Consider the following 15678-nt stretch of genomic DNA (forward strand, 5'->3'; position numbering starts at 1 on the left):
TATTGTAGATGATGAGAAATTGGCTTGATAGATACTGATGTAGGGTATACAACATTGGGAATCTGTTTACTGTTAGCAGGTAGTGTCAGTGAAAAAGAGGTGAACGCAAACTTTGGTGCCATGAAGAGTGAGACAGATGGACAGGGGAATCAGAAAGGGAGGAGAAAACGGACAATCCACGTGTCAAATCTGCTGCTACGGTGGACAACGTTGGTCAGTGCCCATCTACGTCAGCCTCACAAGGGCAAGAAGAGTCGCAGCCCTCCACATTGAATGCCAAATGCGTTCACCAAGGTGACGCCAAGGTCCAAGCCAGTGACGCAAAGGATGTGAATGAAAATGATGACACCCTTGGTACCACTCATAAAGACCCTATTTCTGAAAGCTTGGTTGTTGCTGCTGAAAAAAGTACAGTAGCTGAGGAACAAAAAGCAGACTCTGCTTCCCCTTCAAAACCTTTTTCAGGCGAAGGTCAAAGCCATTTAGATACTGCAAAAGTTTTGATAGATGAAAAACCTAGTGTTACTACCAGTGTTGCCAATATCACAGATGATGAGAAAGTCAGCATGTCTGTGCCCACGGCAGGCTGTAAAAATGTTGCTGACGCAGACAAAATTGAACCAGAGAAAGTGCCTACACAAGACAGCAAGGATGCTGAGAAACCCACACCACAGGAGAGCAAGGAAGAGCACAGAGGAGAAAAAGAGGGGGGACCTGCTGTGTCTGAGCAAGCAGAAAGCAGCAAAGACAAAACACCTGAAACAGACGACAAGGCAGTACAGAAAATTTTAAATTCAGAAAGTCAGGGCCTTACAAAATCAGCAGAAGCACATGGTAAACAGAAAATGTCATCCTCTAGTGAGGTTTCCAGTGGAGAGACAAAGATCATTCCTGATGAGCCTAAAGTAGCAACGGGTGCATCAAAGACAGATGAAAGTCAAAAATCATCAGTGGGCGTTGACACACCTGTTCCTGAGAAATCCCAAGAGGCAAACACAAAAGATGTTTCCGTAAAAGGTACATTACCAGCTGGACTGGAGGAAAACCCACTCAAAGAAAAGCAAGAAATTCCTGAAGAGAAAACAGCAACAGTTTCAGAGGCTACATCTAAGAAATCTGAGCCAGTTCCAGACAAGAAAGGCCAGGTAGGGTTGTCCACTTGCAGAACAGAAACTGAGAAAGAAGACAAAGCAGTTAGCAAATCTGACAAAAAAACAGAGCCTAAAGCTGAAGAGAAAGGGGAGGTAGTACTAAAACAGATGTGTGAAACACAACCACTGTCAGAAAAGGTAACAACAGTGGAAACAGGTGAAGGTGTAAAAGTAGCATCTGGAGCTGATGTTAAACCTGATGTAGAATCAAAGCCTGCTGTTACAGATAGTCCTACAGTACCAGAACCAGCTGCTAAAGATGAAGCTAAACAGTCACCAGAACCAGCTGTTAAAGACAAAACTAAACAATCCTTAGAACCAGTTGTTAAAGATGAAGCTAAACAGTCACCAGAATCAGCTGTTAAAGAGGAAGCTAAGCAGACACCAGAACCAGATGTTAAAGATGAAGCTAAACAGTCACCAGAATCAGCTGTTAAAGATGAAGCTAAACAGTCAGAAAAAACAGTTGTTAAAGATGAAGCTAAACAGTCACCAGAACCAGCTGTTAAAGATGAAGCTAAACAGTCACCAGAACCAGTTGTTGAAGTTGAAGCTAATCAGTCACCAGAACCAGCTGTTAAAGTTGAAGCTAAACAGTCACCAGAACCAGCTGTTAAAAAGGAAGCTAAACAGTCACCAGAACCAGCTGTTAAAGACAAAACTAAACAGTCACCAGAACCAGATGTTAAAGATGAAGCTAAGCAGACACCAGAACCAGTTGTTAAAGAGGAAGCTAAACAGTCACCAGAACCAGCTGATAAAGATAAAGCTAAACAGCCAGAAAAACCAGCTGTTAAAGATGAAGCTAAACAGTCACCAGAACCAGCTGTTAAAGGTGAAGCTAAACAGTCACCAGAACCAGCTGTTAAAGAGGAAGCTAAACAGACACCAGAACCAGTTGATAAAGATGAAGCTAAACAGCCAGAAAAACCAGCTGTTAAAGTTGAAGCTAAACAGTCACCAGAACCAGCTGTTAAAGAGGAAGCTAAACAGTCACCAGAATCAGCTGTTAAAGATGAAGCTAAACAGACACCAGAACCAGCACCTGAACCAGCAACCAAAGATGGGGATAAAGTGCAACCTGACACAGCTGCAAATTTAGATAAAGTACCACCTGAACCAGCTGCAAAAGATGTGGATAAAGCACCACCTGAACCAGCTGCAAAAGATATGGGAAAAGTACCACCTGAAACAGTTACAAAAGAAGTGCAACCTGAAACAGCTGCAAATGTAGATAAAGTACCACCTGAACCAGCTGCAAAAGATTTGGATAAAGCACCACCGGAACCAGATACAAAAGATGGGGATAAAGCTACAAAAGATGTCGATAAAGTACCACCTGAACCAGCCACAAAAGATAGGGATAAAGCACCACCTGAACCAGCTGTAAAAGATGGGGATAAAGCACCACCTGAACCAGCTGCAAAAGATGGGGATAAAGTAGCTGCAAAAGAAGTCAATAAAGCACCACCTGAAACAGCTGCAACAGATGTGGATAAAGTAACATCTGAAGCAGCTGCAAAAGATGTGGATAAAGTACTGCCCGAAACAGCTGCAAAAGATGTGGAAAAAGTACCACTTGAAACAGCTACAAAAGATATGGGAAAAGTACCACCTGAAACAGCTACAAAAGATGTGGATAAAGCACCACCTGAAGTAGCTACAAAAGATGTGAATGAAGAACCACCTGAACCAGCTGCAAAAGATGGGGATAAAGTAGCTGCAAAAGAAGTCGATAAAGCACCACCTGAAACAGCTGCAACAGATGTGGATAAAGTAACATCTGAAGCAGCTGCAAAAGATGTGGATAAAGTACTGCTCGAAACATCTTCAAAAGATGTGGAAAAAGTACCACCTGAAACAGCTACAAAAGATATGGATAAAGTACCACCTGAAGTAGCTACAAAAGATGTGAATGAAGTACCACCTGAAGCAGCTGTTAAAGATGGGGATAAAGTACAACCTGAAGCAGCTGCTAAAGATTTAGATGAGGCACCAACAGAAACAGCAGCTCTCATGAGTGACTCTAAAACTCCTTCCAAAACAGATGTTAAAGTTTCACCTATAGTGCCATCAGAAACATCTGCTAAGGACAAAACTAAGGAACATTTAAAAGCAGCTGTAAAAGATAAAGAGAAAGATGCTAAAGATGAAGCTAAGGCAGAACCATCTGGTGAAAAGGAAGATAAGGTACCATTGGAACCAGCTGATAAAGATAAAACTAGACAATTGTCGGAAGCTTTTGCAAAAGAGGAAGCTAAAGAACTATCAGCTGAAGCTAAAGTAGCATCAGAAAAGAGGACTGTAGAATCATTAGAATCAACTGTCGCAGTAACATCAGAGTCAGGTGTCAAGGGTGATGCTAAAGAACTTCCACAGCCAGATAAAAAAGATCCAGATGATGAACATAAAAAAACTGCAGAAGTAGGTACAAAAGATGAAGCTAAAGAACCTTCAAAGTTAGTTGTTAAAGATGAAGCTAAAGTAACCGAGGAAACAGTTGCTAAAGATGAAACTAAAGTCTCATCAGAGCCACCTCTAAAAGTTGAAGCCAAGCTACCGGCAGAACCAGATGTGCAAGAACCAACTAAAGATGAAGCTAAACAGACACCTGTCCCCACTCCTGACAAGCTCCCTGCATCAGATGGTGTACAGGCAGCAAAGGCTTTCCCAGATACAGCTTTACAAGAAAAAGCATCCCAGGGGGTCAGTAATCTACCAGGTGATGCTAAGCAGCCCGTGCAATCAAAGGACAAGCCTCATCCTGTGACAGAATCAAAGGATTCCAGATCAGAAGACCAGGCAGGTCCTGAGGTAGATAAGGGATTATCTAACCCCCATGATGATACCATTAAAGAGGATCTGGCACCTCTGCAAAAATGTAAAGAAGAAGAGAAGGCCACTGATGATAAAGGTAAACCAGATGAAAAACAAATCCCGGATTCAAGAGATGAGAAAGACATAAAAGACATCGTAGGGTCAAAAATGCCAACCAAAGAGGATAAGGAAGTTTGTGAACCCAAAATAGAGGATGTTGAAAAACCTGTTAAATCAGGCAAAGGCAGTAAGGGGGAAGTAGCTGAAAGTATAGCATTAAACAAGGTGTCAGGTCAGAGCAAGGACAAAGATACGGAGCCAACTTCAGAGGTTACTGATGAAATAACTGTAGCACAGGAATCTGCAAAAGATCAGAAGGAGCCCGAAAAGGTTTCAGAGCCTGAGAAGCTGAAGGAACTGGCTGCGACTGAATATAAGAAAGATCACCCTGAACCCAAGGTGGAATTAGATGATTTGTCTAAGAAGGTGAAAGATGCTGATGCGGACAGAGATGTTACAGTGGATAAGGATGCTTCAAAGTCAGCAGAAAAAGAAATAGATGCCGCTGGAAAGAAAGAGGGAGCACAGAAAGATGAGACCAGCGCTACGAAATCTCCAGAGCAAAGTGGAAAGAAGGATGAGGAGTCAGACACTACAAAAGCTGAGCCGAAAAAGGATAGCAATGAGAAAGTAATCCCTGATGACCAACAAAGGGGAAAAGAAGAGAAGGAAACAGACATCAGGGAGACTGGCAAGGAGGAAGGGATGGACATCAAAGGCACATCTGATGAGAAAAAGAATACTCCAGATGCATCAAAACCTGCAGAGGCCATTGTGGGGACAAGCCATAAAATTCCACAACAACCAACATCTATGGACGTGGGAATGGCCTCAGCAACACCAGAGACACTTACTGAGGAAGAAGACCATAAAGAGAAGGCTGTGGAGGAAGATAAGAAACAAGAGGAAGTAGACAAGCCATCTGTATCAGACATGGACAGTGCTAGAGTTGCAGCGCAGGTGGTAAATGGAGAGGTGGCTCATCCAGGTAAAAAGGTAGAAGAGGTCGTAATGGAAGAAGTTGTGAAGGCGGCCAAACCAGAAAAGGAAGACCTTCCTGAAGCAAGAAAGCTGTCTAATGGGCCAGTGGAGTGCCATACAGCCGATGACGAAACAGGTTACCGCACCTTTCATCTCATTCTTGTGCCAAATGACATAGTGTGCCATATTAGTGCCATCCGCCACCGCTGGTCCCTGCGTGTGTCAATGTACTTACTACCCACGTGAGCCAAGCCCCCACATTCTGCTGCTATGTCAAAGCCGCGCTTTCTAAAACTTACCCATTTTGCATTTCTAAGGGTTGTTCATTGTTTCTCATGGTTGCATCAAACACCAATACCAGGTCAAATACAGAATCAGTGTACTGACCAATTTTTAGGAAGACAAACTTTGTTTTTTGTAGCTTCTTGCAAGCAGCTCCACAATTGCGAGTTACCGCCTTTTTGGTTTCTATATGTGCTCTCATACTTGTACATGTACATAGCCTTCCAGCTTACAGCAACTCTTTCCTCTGTATTTACTTTCTTTGATAAGCACTTTTGCAGGTTTACAGATTCTTAAAGTGTTCATTAACAACAGAGAGAAGGACTACAGGACTGCTGAAGGCTTCTCTTTGTAACAAAGTACTTGATTGTGCAAAAATATTTCTTACACCACAGTTTTATTTCAGATGGTCTGCTTGTTGTTACATGTAGATGTCATACTCGTAGTAATTCCCTTGTCCCAGGCCTGCAGCTTTGACATCTACTTTAAATTTGTCAACCCTGCTTTTGTCAGTGCTTAGGCCACACCAATTTAATTTCTTGGTTAACAGATTCGCCGCTTCGTTTTTTTCTGATTTGCAAATAAAAATAAAAATTCAGAATCAACTGCAAAATGCTCATATTTTGCCCTGAACAGTTGGAAACAGTCCTTTTCTTTACTACTTGTTACAGTCATTCCATCTTTCAATGCAGTAGTATCATTAAAAGTTCAAAATTCATTGTTTAAATTTTGAACCAGCCTGGTGTGTTGACTTCATGGGTCCTATCTTACCATTTTGGGCCATAATAGGATGCCTATGCCTGTTTTTATTTTTTTATTTTTTTCGCCCGCCCACTCCATTATTTTTCTAGAAAAATCCGTTAACCAAGAAATTAAATTGGTGTGGCCTTATCTGTGTAAATGTGTGTTCCCCACTCATGATACATTGTAGTTGTTTGTTAGAATACTACAATTATTATAGGTTATATATTTCATAAATAACTAGTTGGCTACGTGTTCTATTCATATACAGGAAAGTCACTAGTTTTGCATATCATAACCTCGTCTTGATCACCTTGATAAGTCCAGAATGACATGTGGTTGTGTAAGGTATTAATGCACAATGAATTATTCCGTAACATATGTTTTGGAGACCATAAAAGTGTTGGGGCCTCCAAGGGGATGTTTATTTTATAGCATTATCATACATGTCATGTATACAAAAATGTATATTAGGGAGAGAAAGGAAAAATCTTTCTTTAAAAATTTTAGGAATCTGTGATGTTAGACAGTCCCAAATGTATTTGTGATCAAAATTGCTCAAATGGATTTTCCATTATGCTGTGGTTTCTGTTGTTATTCCAGAAAGTTATTAGATTTCTGTTTTAGAAGGTTTTTAATTTATTTTATTCTTTTGAATTATATTTCATATCTTGGCTTCGTATGGTGCTTTCATAATTTTGACATTTATTTCATGGCCTGTATTGTTGGTTCTTCTGATGTCATTGTTTCGAGTTTAATGATAGAGCCCTCCTCAGTTCCAGTTTCTGTTCTAAAGTTTTGCTTTATGTTGTCTAGTATGTACAACTAGGTTGCTTCTGAATCAGCAATTTTCAAGAAGCAAACTGTGTAATATCTAGTATCTTTAGCAATTTGTTTGGTATTTGTTATACATGAACAAGTGTTAGTTACAAGTACATTAGAATGATGACAACCTACATTGTAGTGTTAAACTCCCTCCTCCAACCTTCAGTATCACAGAAGCCCCAACTTTTCGACGACCACCCCCCTCCCCTGGAGGCCAGCCTGATCAATTTCGACCGCAGTCCGGAAGATGTCACGCCGCCTCCCGAGACCGCGGACATGGATGACTTTATGGGACATACTGACCGCCAGGGTGTGTGAATCTGTACACGTTTGTGATTGGTTGTTCTTTGCCTGGCATATGCATGCAGTGTTCGAAATACCTGTCTGCAGTCTGCAATCTGCAGATAGATTTTCAAGATTGCAGAAGAAAAATTTATACAATCTGCAATTTTGCAGCAGGAAAAATTGGCACTTGGGATTTGATGCTTTTGGCCCCAAGGACAGACAACACTTAAGCTCCTGTTCTGAAACAACAGTAGCTTCTTCACTAATTTGCATAAACCTTGTCTTGACTTGTTTATCTTTTGTTTCCTTTTGGACTTCCAAAAATTTGTCTTCACTAATTTGCATATCAATCAATAGTTCATGCTTATAAACCTGCAAGATTGTAGTATGGAGGCTTGTGTATTGGCAGAAAGTATTTCCAAATTGCAGAACAAAATTTTTACTCTTCTGCAATATTGCAGAGCACTGAAAAAAAGTATTTCGACCACTGGCATGTTACAAGCAATCTGATTAGCTGATGGTTTTTGGAACCCCAACTCAAGCTACATTTGTACATATTTAATGACAGATGTGAGGTTTTCTAATACAGCTTTGGTCTTACAGAGTGAAACGTAGTATAAAAGTGCACTACAAATGTATGCACCATCAAATTTTACAAATAATTATGTAAGTCAGGGCTCCAGACTAACTTTTGACTTAGGAGCACTGTGCTCCTAGCCCAAAACAATTGGGCGCACCAGCAAAAATCTAGGCGCACCACCAGAAAAATATTGTCCTAATTGTTTTTTTTTTCCACGTAATTTTGTTAAGGTTCCCCACTAAGTTCAACAAGAAAAAAATTGATACAGACTCTACATGCATTTTCTACCTGGAGCTTGAAGCAAGTAAGCCTATTAGGAATTACTGTCATTAATATATGAAAATCTAAGTTACGAGTAGCTACCATCATATTTTCTTAAAGCATTTCCCCAACCAAATCACAGCTAAAACAAACAAGAAAGCCTTTTTAACCAGCACAGTGAGATTTCCAGTTGAGTTTTCACCCTTGGTGTGTATAATTGGTACTGGTCCCTGGGAATATAATCCACAGGGAAGCACAGTGCTTACAAACCAAAGAACCTCTTGTTCAAAGTTGTTGGTCTTAATTTTTGATTGGCGCACCATGCTACCATGATTTCAAATATGGTCGCACCTGTCAAAATTCTGGGCGCATTTGCCACCAAACCAGTGGCAGTCATGAGCCCTGTAAGTTTTCTCAGCTCATAATATATATTTTTTTTATTATGAGGTATGGTTCCAAAGCTGAATGGCAGATTTCTTTACATGTATTTCTATCCTATAAGGCTTACCTTCAAAAAGACTTCTTATTTGCATTGTTTGCCTCTTTTAAGTTGTATTGTTGTGGGTTTGCAAGTCTTGTTTGTCAATATGTCACCAGCTTTAGAAGAAGCACACACGTTTTATAGACTTTTTGGTGTTTGTGGCTATCACATGGCAACACTCCTTTAGTTAGCTGTTTGCTTCTGTTATGTCTTAGTTTTTGTGTTGTTAACTTCGTGCTGGGCATTAGCTGTTTTGTTGTTCATTTCTTCATGTCACATCAATTATACATGTAGTTCAATGATATGTTTGTTACAGTTGCCCAATTTGTGATATTTTTGTAGCTCACTTGCCCAATTTTGATTTACCATCTTTGCTTTTAGTTCATCACAGTTACTTCTCTTTAGGCAAGCTTATAATCATTTGGTGCCTGTGCTTCCTATTATATGTACTTGTACAATTGTCTTGTCACAAGGCTTGCCTAAAGTGTCCACCTTAACTGTTCAATCACATTTTTCATGAAGTAATATTTTAAGCACGTTTGAATATTTAAGACAGGTACATGTAATATGTTACACCTTGCAAGGGACAGCTTCTTCTCATGAAAGACTAGAATTATAACTAGAAAGGCCAATATTTGCTTTGGAGCAAATATAGCGATGGGTTCACCACATTTTACGACATGGCAGGGAAAGAATGAGAAACACAAGGGAAAACAATGATTTACATTGATATAACTATAATATGAAGTAACATACAACTAAAACAACAGTTGGATAGCTATTCCCTACTTTATTGGTTAGGATTTTTAATTGCATAATGCAAACTGTTGATTTTCAAAAAAAAAACGTTCATGCCCCGCATTCCAATGCTGGAGCAGAAAAGCTTGAAATACCTACCAAAACACTTGAATAAAGACATATATACTGTCAGTATGGAAATGCTCTGTGCAGGTGTTAATCAAGTTAAATCCCAACAGCCAATCAGCAAGAAATGCTCTGTGCAGGTGGAAATGCTCTGTGCAGGTGTTAATAAAGTTAAATCCCAACAGCCAATCAGCAAGAAGTATAGAGGAAAGCTGCATGCCTATTGGTTGATGCCCTGCATTCCATTGTGATGACTCATGCCCAAACGTGGTAAACAAGGCACACTAACACAGTAATACATTTGCTATAACACAGCCAAAAAACTCAAATAAAACCATTCTAAAAGCCTGTATCACAATAATTTAAAAAACGCCTAGGGGTATTTGCCCACTGTACCTCCATACCAAATTTCAGGACCTTGGGCCCTAAAATGAAGAAGCTGAATCCATTTAAAAAATGGCAGGAGAAGGAGAAGGAGGAGAAGAAACATCAGAAAAAGCAATATGGGTTCACCACCACTTCGTGGTGTGGTGAACCCATAATAAGATTTTCCCACATATTATTTATTTTGAAAACAATATGTAGTTAGTAACACGTTTTAGTATATGTTGAACGTTATTCCAAAACAAAGATTACACATAGATCAAATTTTCAACTTCATTCATTATCCTGATGAAGGCGACAGTGGTCGTTGAAAATATTTTACTATGATCACTCACCAACACAGATGAACTTCCTTGATTACTAACACATTATTTGACCTTCCACGCATGCAGCTCCTAGGAATGAGGATGAAATAACAGAATCTGCCGTGGACGACTTTGTAGCTCTGAACCAGGAGGCAGTGAGCCTCATGGATACTTCCCACGCTCACGCCGCGCAGTATTTGGACGACATGGGTCCGCCCAAAACGGACAAAGCACCCCCTGACGTCCTTCCTCCCTCCTCACCTGGACAACATGACGACATGTACAGTTTCCAGAGGCCCAAAGAAGAGGAGGGGTTAAAGTCATTAGGCGGATATAGGCCTGTGTATGCTAATGAGGGAGACGTGCAGTTGGATAATGAGGGTAACAAGGTAGGAGAAGATTATGAGCCAGAGGAGGTGGGCTTCTCGTCGATGGTGGAGATGGCAGAACCTGTACAAAGGGAGCCGCCTGCCTGGTCCGGGGGAGCACCAGCTTGGTCTGAATCAGTGCCTGCGAATAAGGATTCAGAACCTGAATCTGAGGACGAGAATGTGGAACCTGCTGCTGCCAATGCTAACGTCCAGCCTGACAATGGGAATGTGGAGCCTGGAGTTTCTCCCTGGGAAGCAAAAGAGGAAGCCCCGCCCGCTCAGTGGGCACAGCCGTCCACAAATCCGTTTGCGGCTTCCCTAAATCCATTTGACAGGCAGCCAGAAACGGCAAATGAACCCTTCGGTGTGGAAGACAAAGTGGTGGAACAAGCTTTTCCACAGGAACCTATGGATGTAGAGGAGCTGGATGAAGAGGCACGAGATGCCTTTCCTGACAAGGAGGAGCCGCCAATGATGGTTGGTGGGCTGGTCAACGCGGCCTTTGATGATGAAGAGGAAGAAGAAGAAAGGGAGGTAGCACAGTTCCCAGAACAGCAGAGGAAAGCTGAGGTGCGGGAAGATGAACAAGACCTGGAACAGCAGGAAGAAGAATCTGAATCAGAGGAAGAGGAAGAAGATGGTATTTTATTGACATTGTCACAAATCTTCACCTAATTTTCACTGCAAGCCATTTTACAAAATGCATTTTATGGTTAACAAGTTTCCACATTCAAGTTCTTGTATGTAATTGTAATCACTTATAGAAATTCCAGTTGGATAAATACTGCAAAAATTGATCTTAAGAGTTTTTGAGATAAAGGTAAATGTCAACAGTTCAGTATTTAAGAAGTCTCAGTTATAGAAAGTGAAGTAATGTTCTAATATATAACCATTCCTCTCCTAACATGCAGCCATACATGTGGATGTACCTGTGTCACAACCTGAAGAGGAGAAACCACTTCAACAGGGTACAATTCCAAAAATATTAAATGTTAATGTTTCATTCCATTTTCTACTAAATGTTATGTATTGCTTAATGTGGATGTCAAATGTTCATCTTTTGTCGTCTCTCAGAATGCACTTCATCAAGCTGTAAAAATGTGTTAAGTGTCAATATTGTTTGACTAAGGACTACTTTTTAGCAACACTCCTCCTAGCACATTATAGTAGTATTGCAGAAATGTTTATACATGTACTTCATTCTCTTCTGTCAAGAATACAATTTTTGTTACAATGTAAACTATGTTGCATTTCATTCATTTGTTGTTGTACAAAATATAATGTTTGTTACCCGTTATGTCAAAATGTTTAACATGTCCTCATCCATTGATGATGTTAATTATGATATAATATGGCATTTCTATGTGGGAAATCAGGTAAGAAGGATGGCATGTTGCAGTTTTGCTTAGTGCCACTGTGTGGCACTGCTGCTTTGTTACTATGTACATGTAGGTCCAAGGCAGTTAGGCAGATGATATTTGAAACTCAGGTGTTTCTTTGCCTAACTGTTCTAGTAGCAGAGTTAGTAGAATGCAATTGTTCTTATTGCTACAGCAGAAGACCTGTTTGCTGACCAGCCGTCTGACCAGGTGGTGCCGCAGCCCGACATTGTTCCAGGTATTTCCAGAGAAGAGGAGGAAGATGAGATAAAAGAAGCACCAGTTTCCGTGCCTGCAGAGGAGGTACAGATGCCTGCAGAAGTTCCCAAAGAAAGTGCAATTCCAGACGAGGACTTTGAGAGAGAGGTAGACGTCAGTGTGCCTGCTGAGGAGGTTGCCATGCCAACTGAGCCTGTTGCCATGCCAACTGAGCCTGTTGCCATGCCAACTGAGCCTGTTGTCATGCCAACTGAGCCCACTGCTGTGCCAGCTGAGCCTGTCTCCATGCCACCAGAACCAGCCCCCCAAGAGACCCTGTCCCCAGAGGATGAAGAGGCATTAGCTCTGGAGGAAGAGGAGCTTGCCAGGGAGCTTGCCAGGGAGGAAGCTGAATTAGCCAGAGAAGAAGAAGAAGAAGCCAGACTTGTCTCAGGAGAAGTAGAGACCAAGATGGACACTGCTGAAGATAAGCCAGAGGTTGCTGCTTTCATTACTGAGGAGCCTGGAGAGGCTCGCGTGCTTTCACCTGAACCTGGAGAGGCCCATGTGCTTTCTCCTGAGGCTGAGGAGACCCATGTGCTCTCTCCTGAGGCTGAAGAGGCTCATGTGCTTTCTCCTGAGGCTGAGGAGGACCGTGTGGTTTCTCCTGAGGCTGAGGAGGCCCATGTGCTTTCTCCTGATGCTGAGGAGGCTCATGTGTTTTCTACTGAGCCTGGAGAGGCTCGTGTGCTCTCACCTGAGGCTCCTAGCGAGGAAGAGGTTGCTTCTCCAGAGCTAGCTGCTGCCATGGCAGAAAAACCTGTCACCCCCTCCACGGAGGAGGCCATGCCGACCCCGGACGAGCTGGCCATGCAGAGGGGAGTCATGGAGGAGGCTGACCAGGCAGAGGACGTCGTTCTCACCAAGGAAGTGCCAGAATTCGCAGCAGCTCTGGGAGCCGGAGCCATCTTTGGAAGCTTCGGGGAAGCAAAAGGTTTGGGATGGCTTGACGTCACTGGCGCCACCTTCTGAATCTCGTTCACACTGCACCGGCACAGTAGAAAAGCAATCACTGCTGCTACCTAAACTTACCTACCCTGATTATTGTTCAGTTCTGCTTTAGATGTTGCGTTGCACCACTTTTCAACCACAGGAGCCCCCTGCTTTTTCTTAGTGGGATTTATTTTTGATTAATCACAGACTGTAGAATTAATTTTCATTTGTGTGTTCCTTTTGGTATACTGTTGATGTTGATGAACTATGTTTAAGTTTTGTATTCCTTATTTTTGTTTCAACTTTATTTACAGCATGGCATGACGTACAAGCAGCTCTGAATGTCCAAGAGCAGTTACGTTTTCCTTATACTTTGTTCTCCTTTTCCTTAACATTCGTATGTGGACTATTGCAGTTCTCTACAATGCCAGCACACACATGTACATTATTTGTAAATGATAAGTCACACTAAAATCAACTATCTCTACACAATTTTATTAAATTAAAGGAACAACACGGAGCACATCTGTATCATACAAATATTGCATGCTATTTAATATTCAAATAATATATTATTATGATTAATGTTCACACTTCACATGAGGTTACATTTTCTATGTATTTACTACTGTAAACACGTTAATTGTTGTGTTACAGGAGAATAAAAAATGTAGACCTTGTATTCTTGCAAGCTTTAACATTTGCTAACAGTCAGTTTGAAAATGTTTTACAGGAGAGGTTGCTCCTGATGACTTACCAGTGGAAAAGACCACGCCGACATTTTCCGAGGCCGAAACGTTACCAGCCGAGACACCGGAGACCCTACCGTTAGCAGAGACGCCAGAAAAGTTACCTGCCGAGACACCTGAAAAACTGCTGGAAGAGACATCTGATGAGACACCTGAGAAGCCACCTGAGGAGACACCTGTTGAAGATGTTGCAGCTGCAAAACCTACACCTGAGCCAAAGAAGAAGGAGGAGGCTAAGAAGAAGGAGGGCAAGGTTTGTGTGGTCTTCATGTTTGCAGTCATCATATTTTTTTTGGTTGACATTGCTGTCAGTGCTTTTGGTCAAAGTTAGGCACTTTGCTGTTTTTCTCCATCATTTATGATTTGATAATTTTGAAGCTGACTACATTAAAACATGATGATGGTGTTAGCTGAATTGCTGAGGTCCACTGACTGTTCTAGACTGGTTTCTTGAAAATGCTGCTCCTTCTAAGAATCATAATATTCCCAGTTTGGAGGCCACCCTTGTTTTCTCATGTTTGATACATGTAATTTAGGTTCTGGACTGCCAGGTCTGTCAGTATTTTACCTGAATTGCAGATAAATCACAATGCAGCTACCCCAGGTTCTAGCTCAAATTCATGTAAATGTACTACATTATTGTAGCTACTGAACAGCTTTGTTTAGTTTGATAGGGCAATACATGATGATACATGCACTTGAAGCAATGTTTTCCTCTACACACACTTAGACAAATATGTGGCAACAAACTTGGATACTGACTACAGTACTGTATGTATTTTATGCTCGCATCCACTACATGTACATCAAGGCTTGCTCAGAAATACATGTATGTGTTGCTTTGAAGGGCACCTAGAAAATCTGGAAAAGACTATGCAGATGCACTGCAGAAGAATAATTGTTTCTTAATATCCCAAATTCAGTTCTATTATTCTGCTTTATCCACTCGTATCCTACAGCTTAAAGGCCACACCAAAACAAACACCATAGTGACTACTCTCTAAAAACCTTTTTCTATTGACATGGATGTTCTAAATCCTATTCTTACATGTACATATACATGTGTAGCATTGAACGATGCAAAAAATGAGTTTACCTTTGATATTTTTACAGTTTGACAGTGGTCATATAACTTGTTGAAAACACTTTTTGTTTCATTAGGATATTAAGAGATTTGCCCTTTCTTCAAGTAAGATTCCGGTGAGTCTGTGAACAAGTTTAATTTTGTTTTGCCATTTTGCCAGAGAAGCTATAATTATCTTATTAAAAGAAACAAGAATCTGATGAAAATCTAATTATTATCAATATGGACTAATTTGCCTATCAGTTAAAGTGTGAGTTGGTTTGGTAAATGGGTTAAGGTTTTTAACAGTGATTTAAAGATGATAACATATAAGTTATAACCAATAAACTCATTGTATTGACAATAATTCCAAACCAGCAGATTCATTCTATTTTCTGGTGTTGAATGCTTTTAACAAGTTATGTTTTCTGCTAAATTTTATGTAATTTTATGTATTGCTGTTCATTCCTTTTTCTCCATGAAAATGTTTCACCTTCTTTTCATTTTCAAAGTATTAACCCCTATCTTCCATTATTGACATTTATATTTTTATATAGTAATTGCATCCTTCCATGACTCTCTATTCAACCCTTTGACCACTCAAGTAATCTTTTCATTTCTTTGGCATGTACAACTGTGTCACATACATATACAATGTATTGCTTGAACCATTTCTTCCTTTTGGTTAGAAGACAAAACAGTAGATGCAATAGTAAGAAATTTTCTTAAAAGCATATGAAATCAAAAATTCCCACAGTTTTATTCTTAATCTTTCGAATGCTTTTTTCTAGTTTCTGATGAATCTTATAATCTTTAGCCCTTAGGCCACACCAATTTAATTTGTTGGTTCTCGGATTCGCCTCTTCGTTTTTTTCTGATTTGCAAAAAAAAAAAATTTGATTCTGGTC

General features: G+C 40.7%; 3 protein-coding genes across 3 annotated transcripts in view; all 3 read left to right on the forward strand.

Annotated features, from left to right (window-relative positions):
* LOC109475750 overlaps positions 1–273 on the forward strand; it is a 41693-nt gene extending 41420 nt beyond the window's left edge. Inside the window, exon 4 of the mRNA XM_019776512.1 lies at positions 77–273. Coding sequence (XP_019632071.1) covers positions 77–273 — 197 coding nt within the window. The remainder of the gene's footprint in view (positions 1–76) is intronic.
* A 293-nt stretch (positions 274–566) lies between these two features.
* On the forward strand, positions 567–2192 carry LOC109475751 (cardiomyopathy-associated protein 5-like; the record flags this gene model as incomplete). The annotated part of the gene is made up of 1 exon (XM_019776513.1): positions 567–2192. A coding segment is annotated over exon 1 (1626 nt), but the record flags the coding sequence as incomplete, so codon positions are not given.
* Positions 2193–2750: 558 nt separating this feature from the next.
* The window catches only part of LOC109475752 (microtubule-associated protein 2-like), a 50955-nt gene continuing 38027 nt past the window's right edge, over positions 2751–15678 (forward strand). The window contains exons 1-7 of the mRNA XM_019776514.1: positions 2751–5145; positions 7024–7167; positions 10105–11028; positions 11300–11356; positions 11946–12959; positions 13692–13960; positions 14869–14907. Of these exons, the coding sequence (XP_019632073.1) occupies positions 2751–5145; positions 7024–7167; positions 10105–11028; positions 11300–11356; positions 11946–12959; positions 13692–13960; positions 14869–14907 (4842 nt within the window). The remainder of the gene's footprint in view (positions 5146–7023; positions 7168–10104; positions 11029–11299; positions 11357–11945; positions 12960–13691; positions 13961–14868; positions 14908–15678) is intronic.

Source organism: Branchiostoma belcheri, unplaced genomic scaffold (assembly GCF_001625305.1).
Source record: "Branchiostoma belcheri isolate BF01 breed outbred unplaced genomic scaffold, Haploidv18h27 scaffold35, whole genome shotgun sequence".
Taxonomy (NCBI): domain Eukaryota; kingdom Metazoa; phylum Chordata; class Leptocardii; order Amphioxiformes; family Branchiostomatidae; genus Branchiostoma; species Branchiostoma belcheri.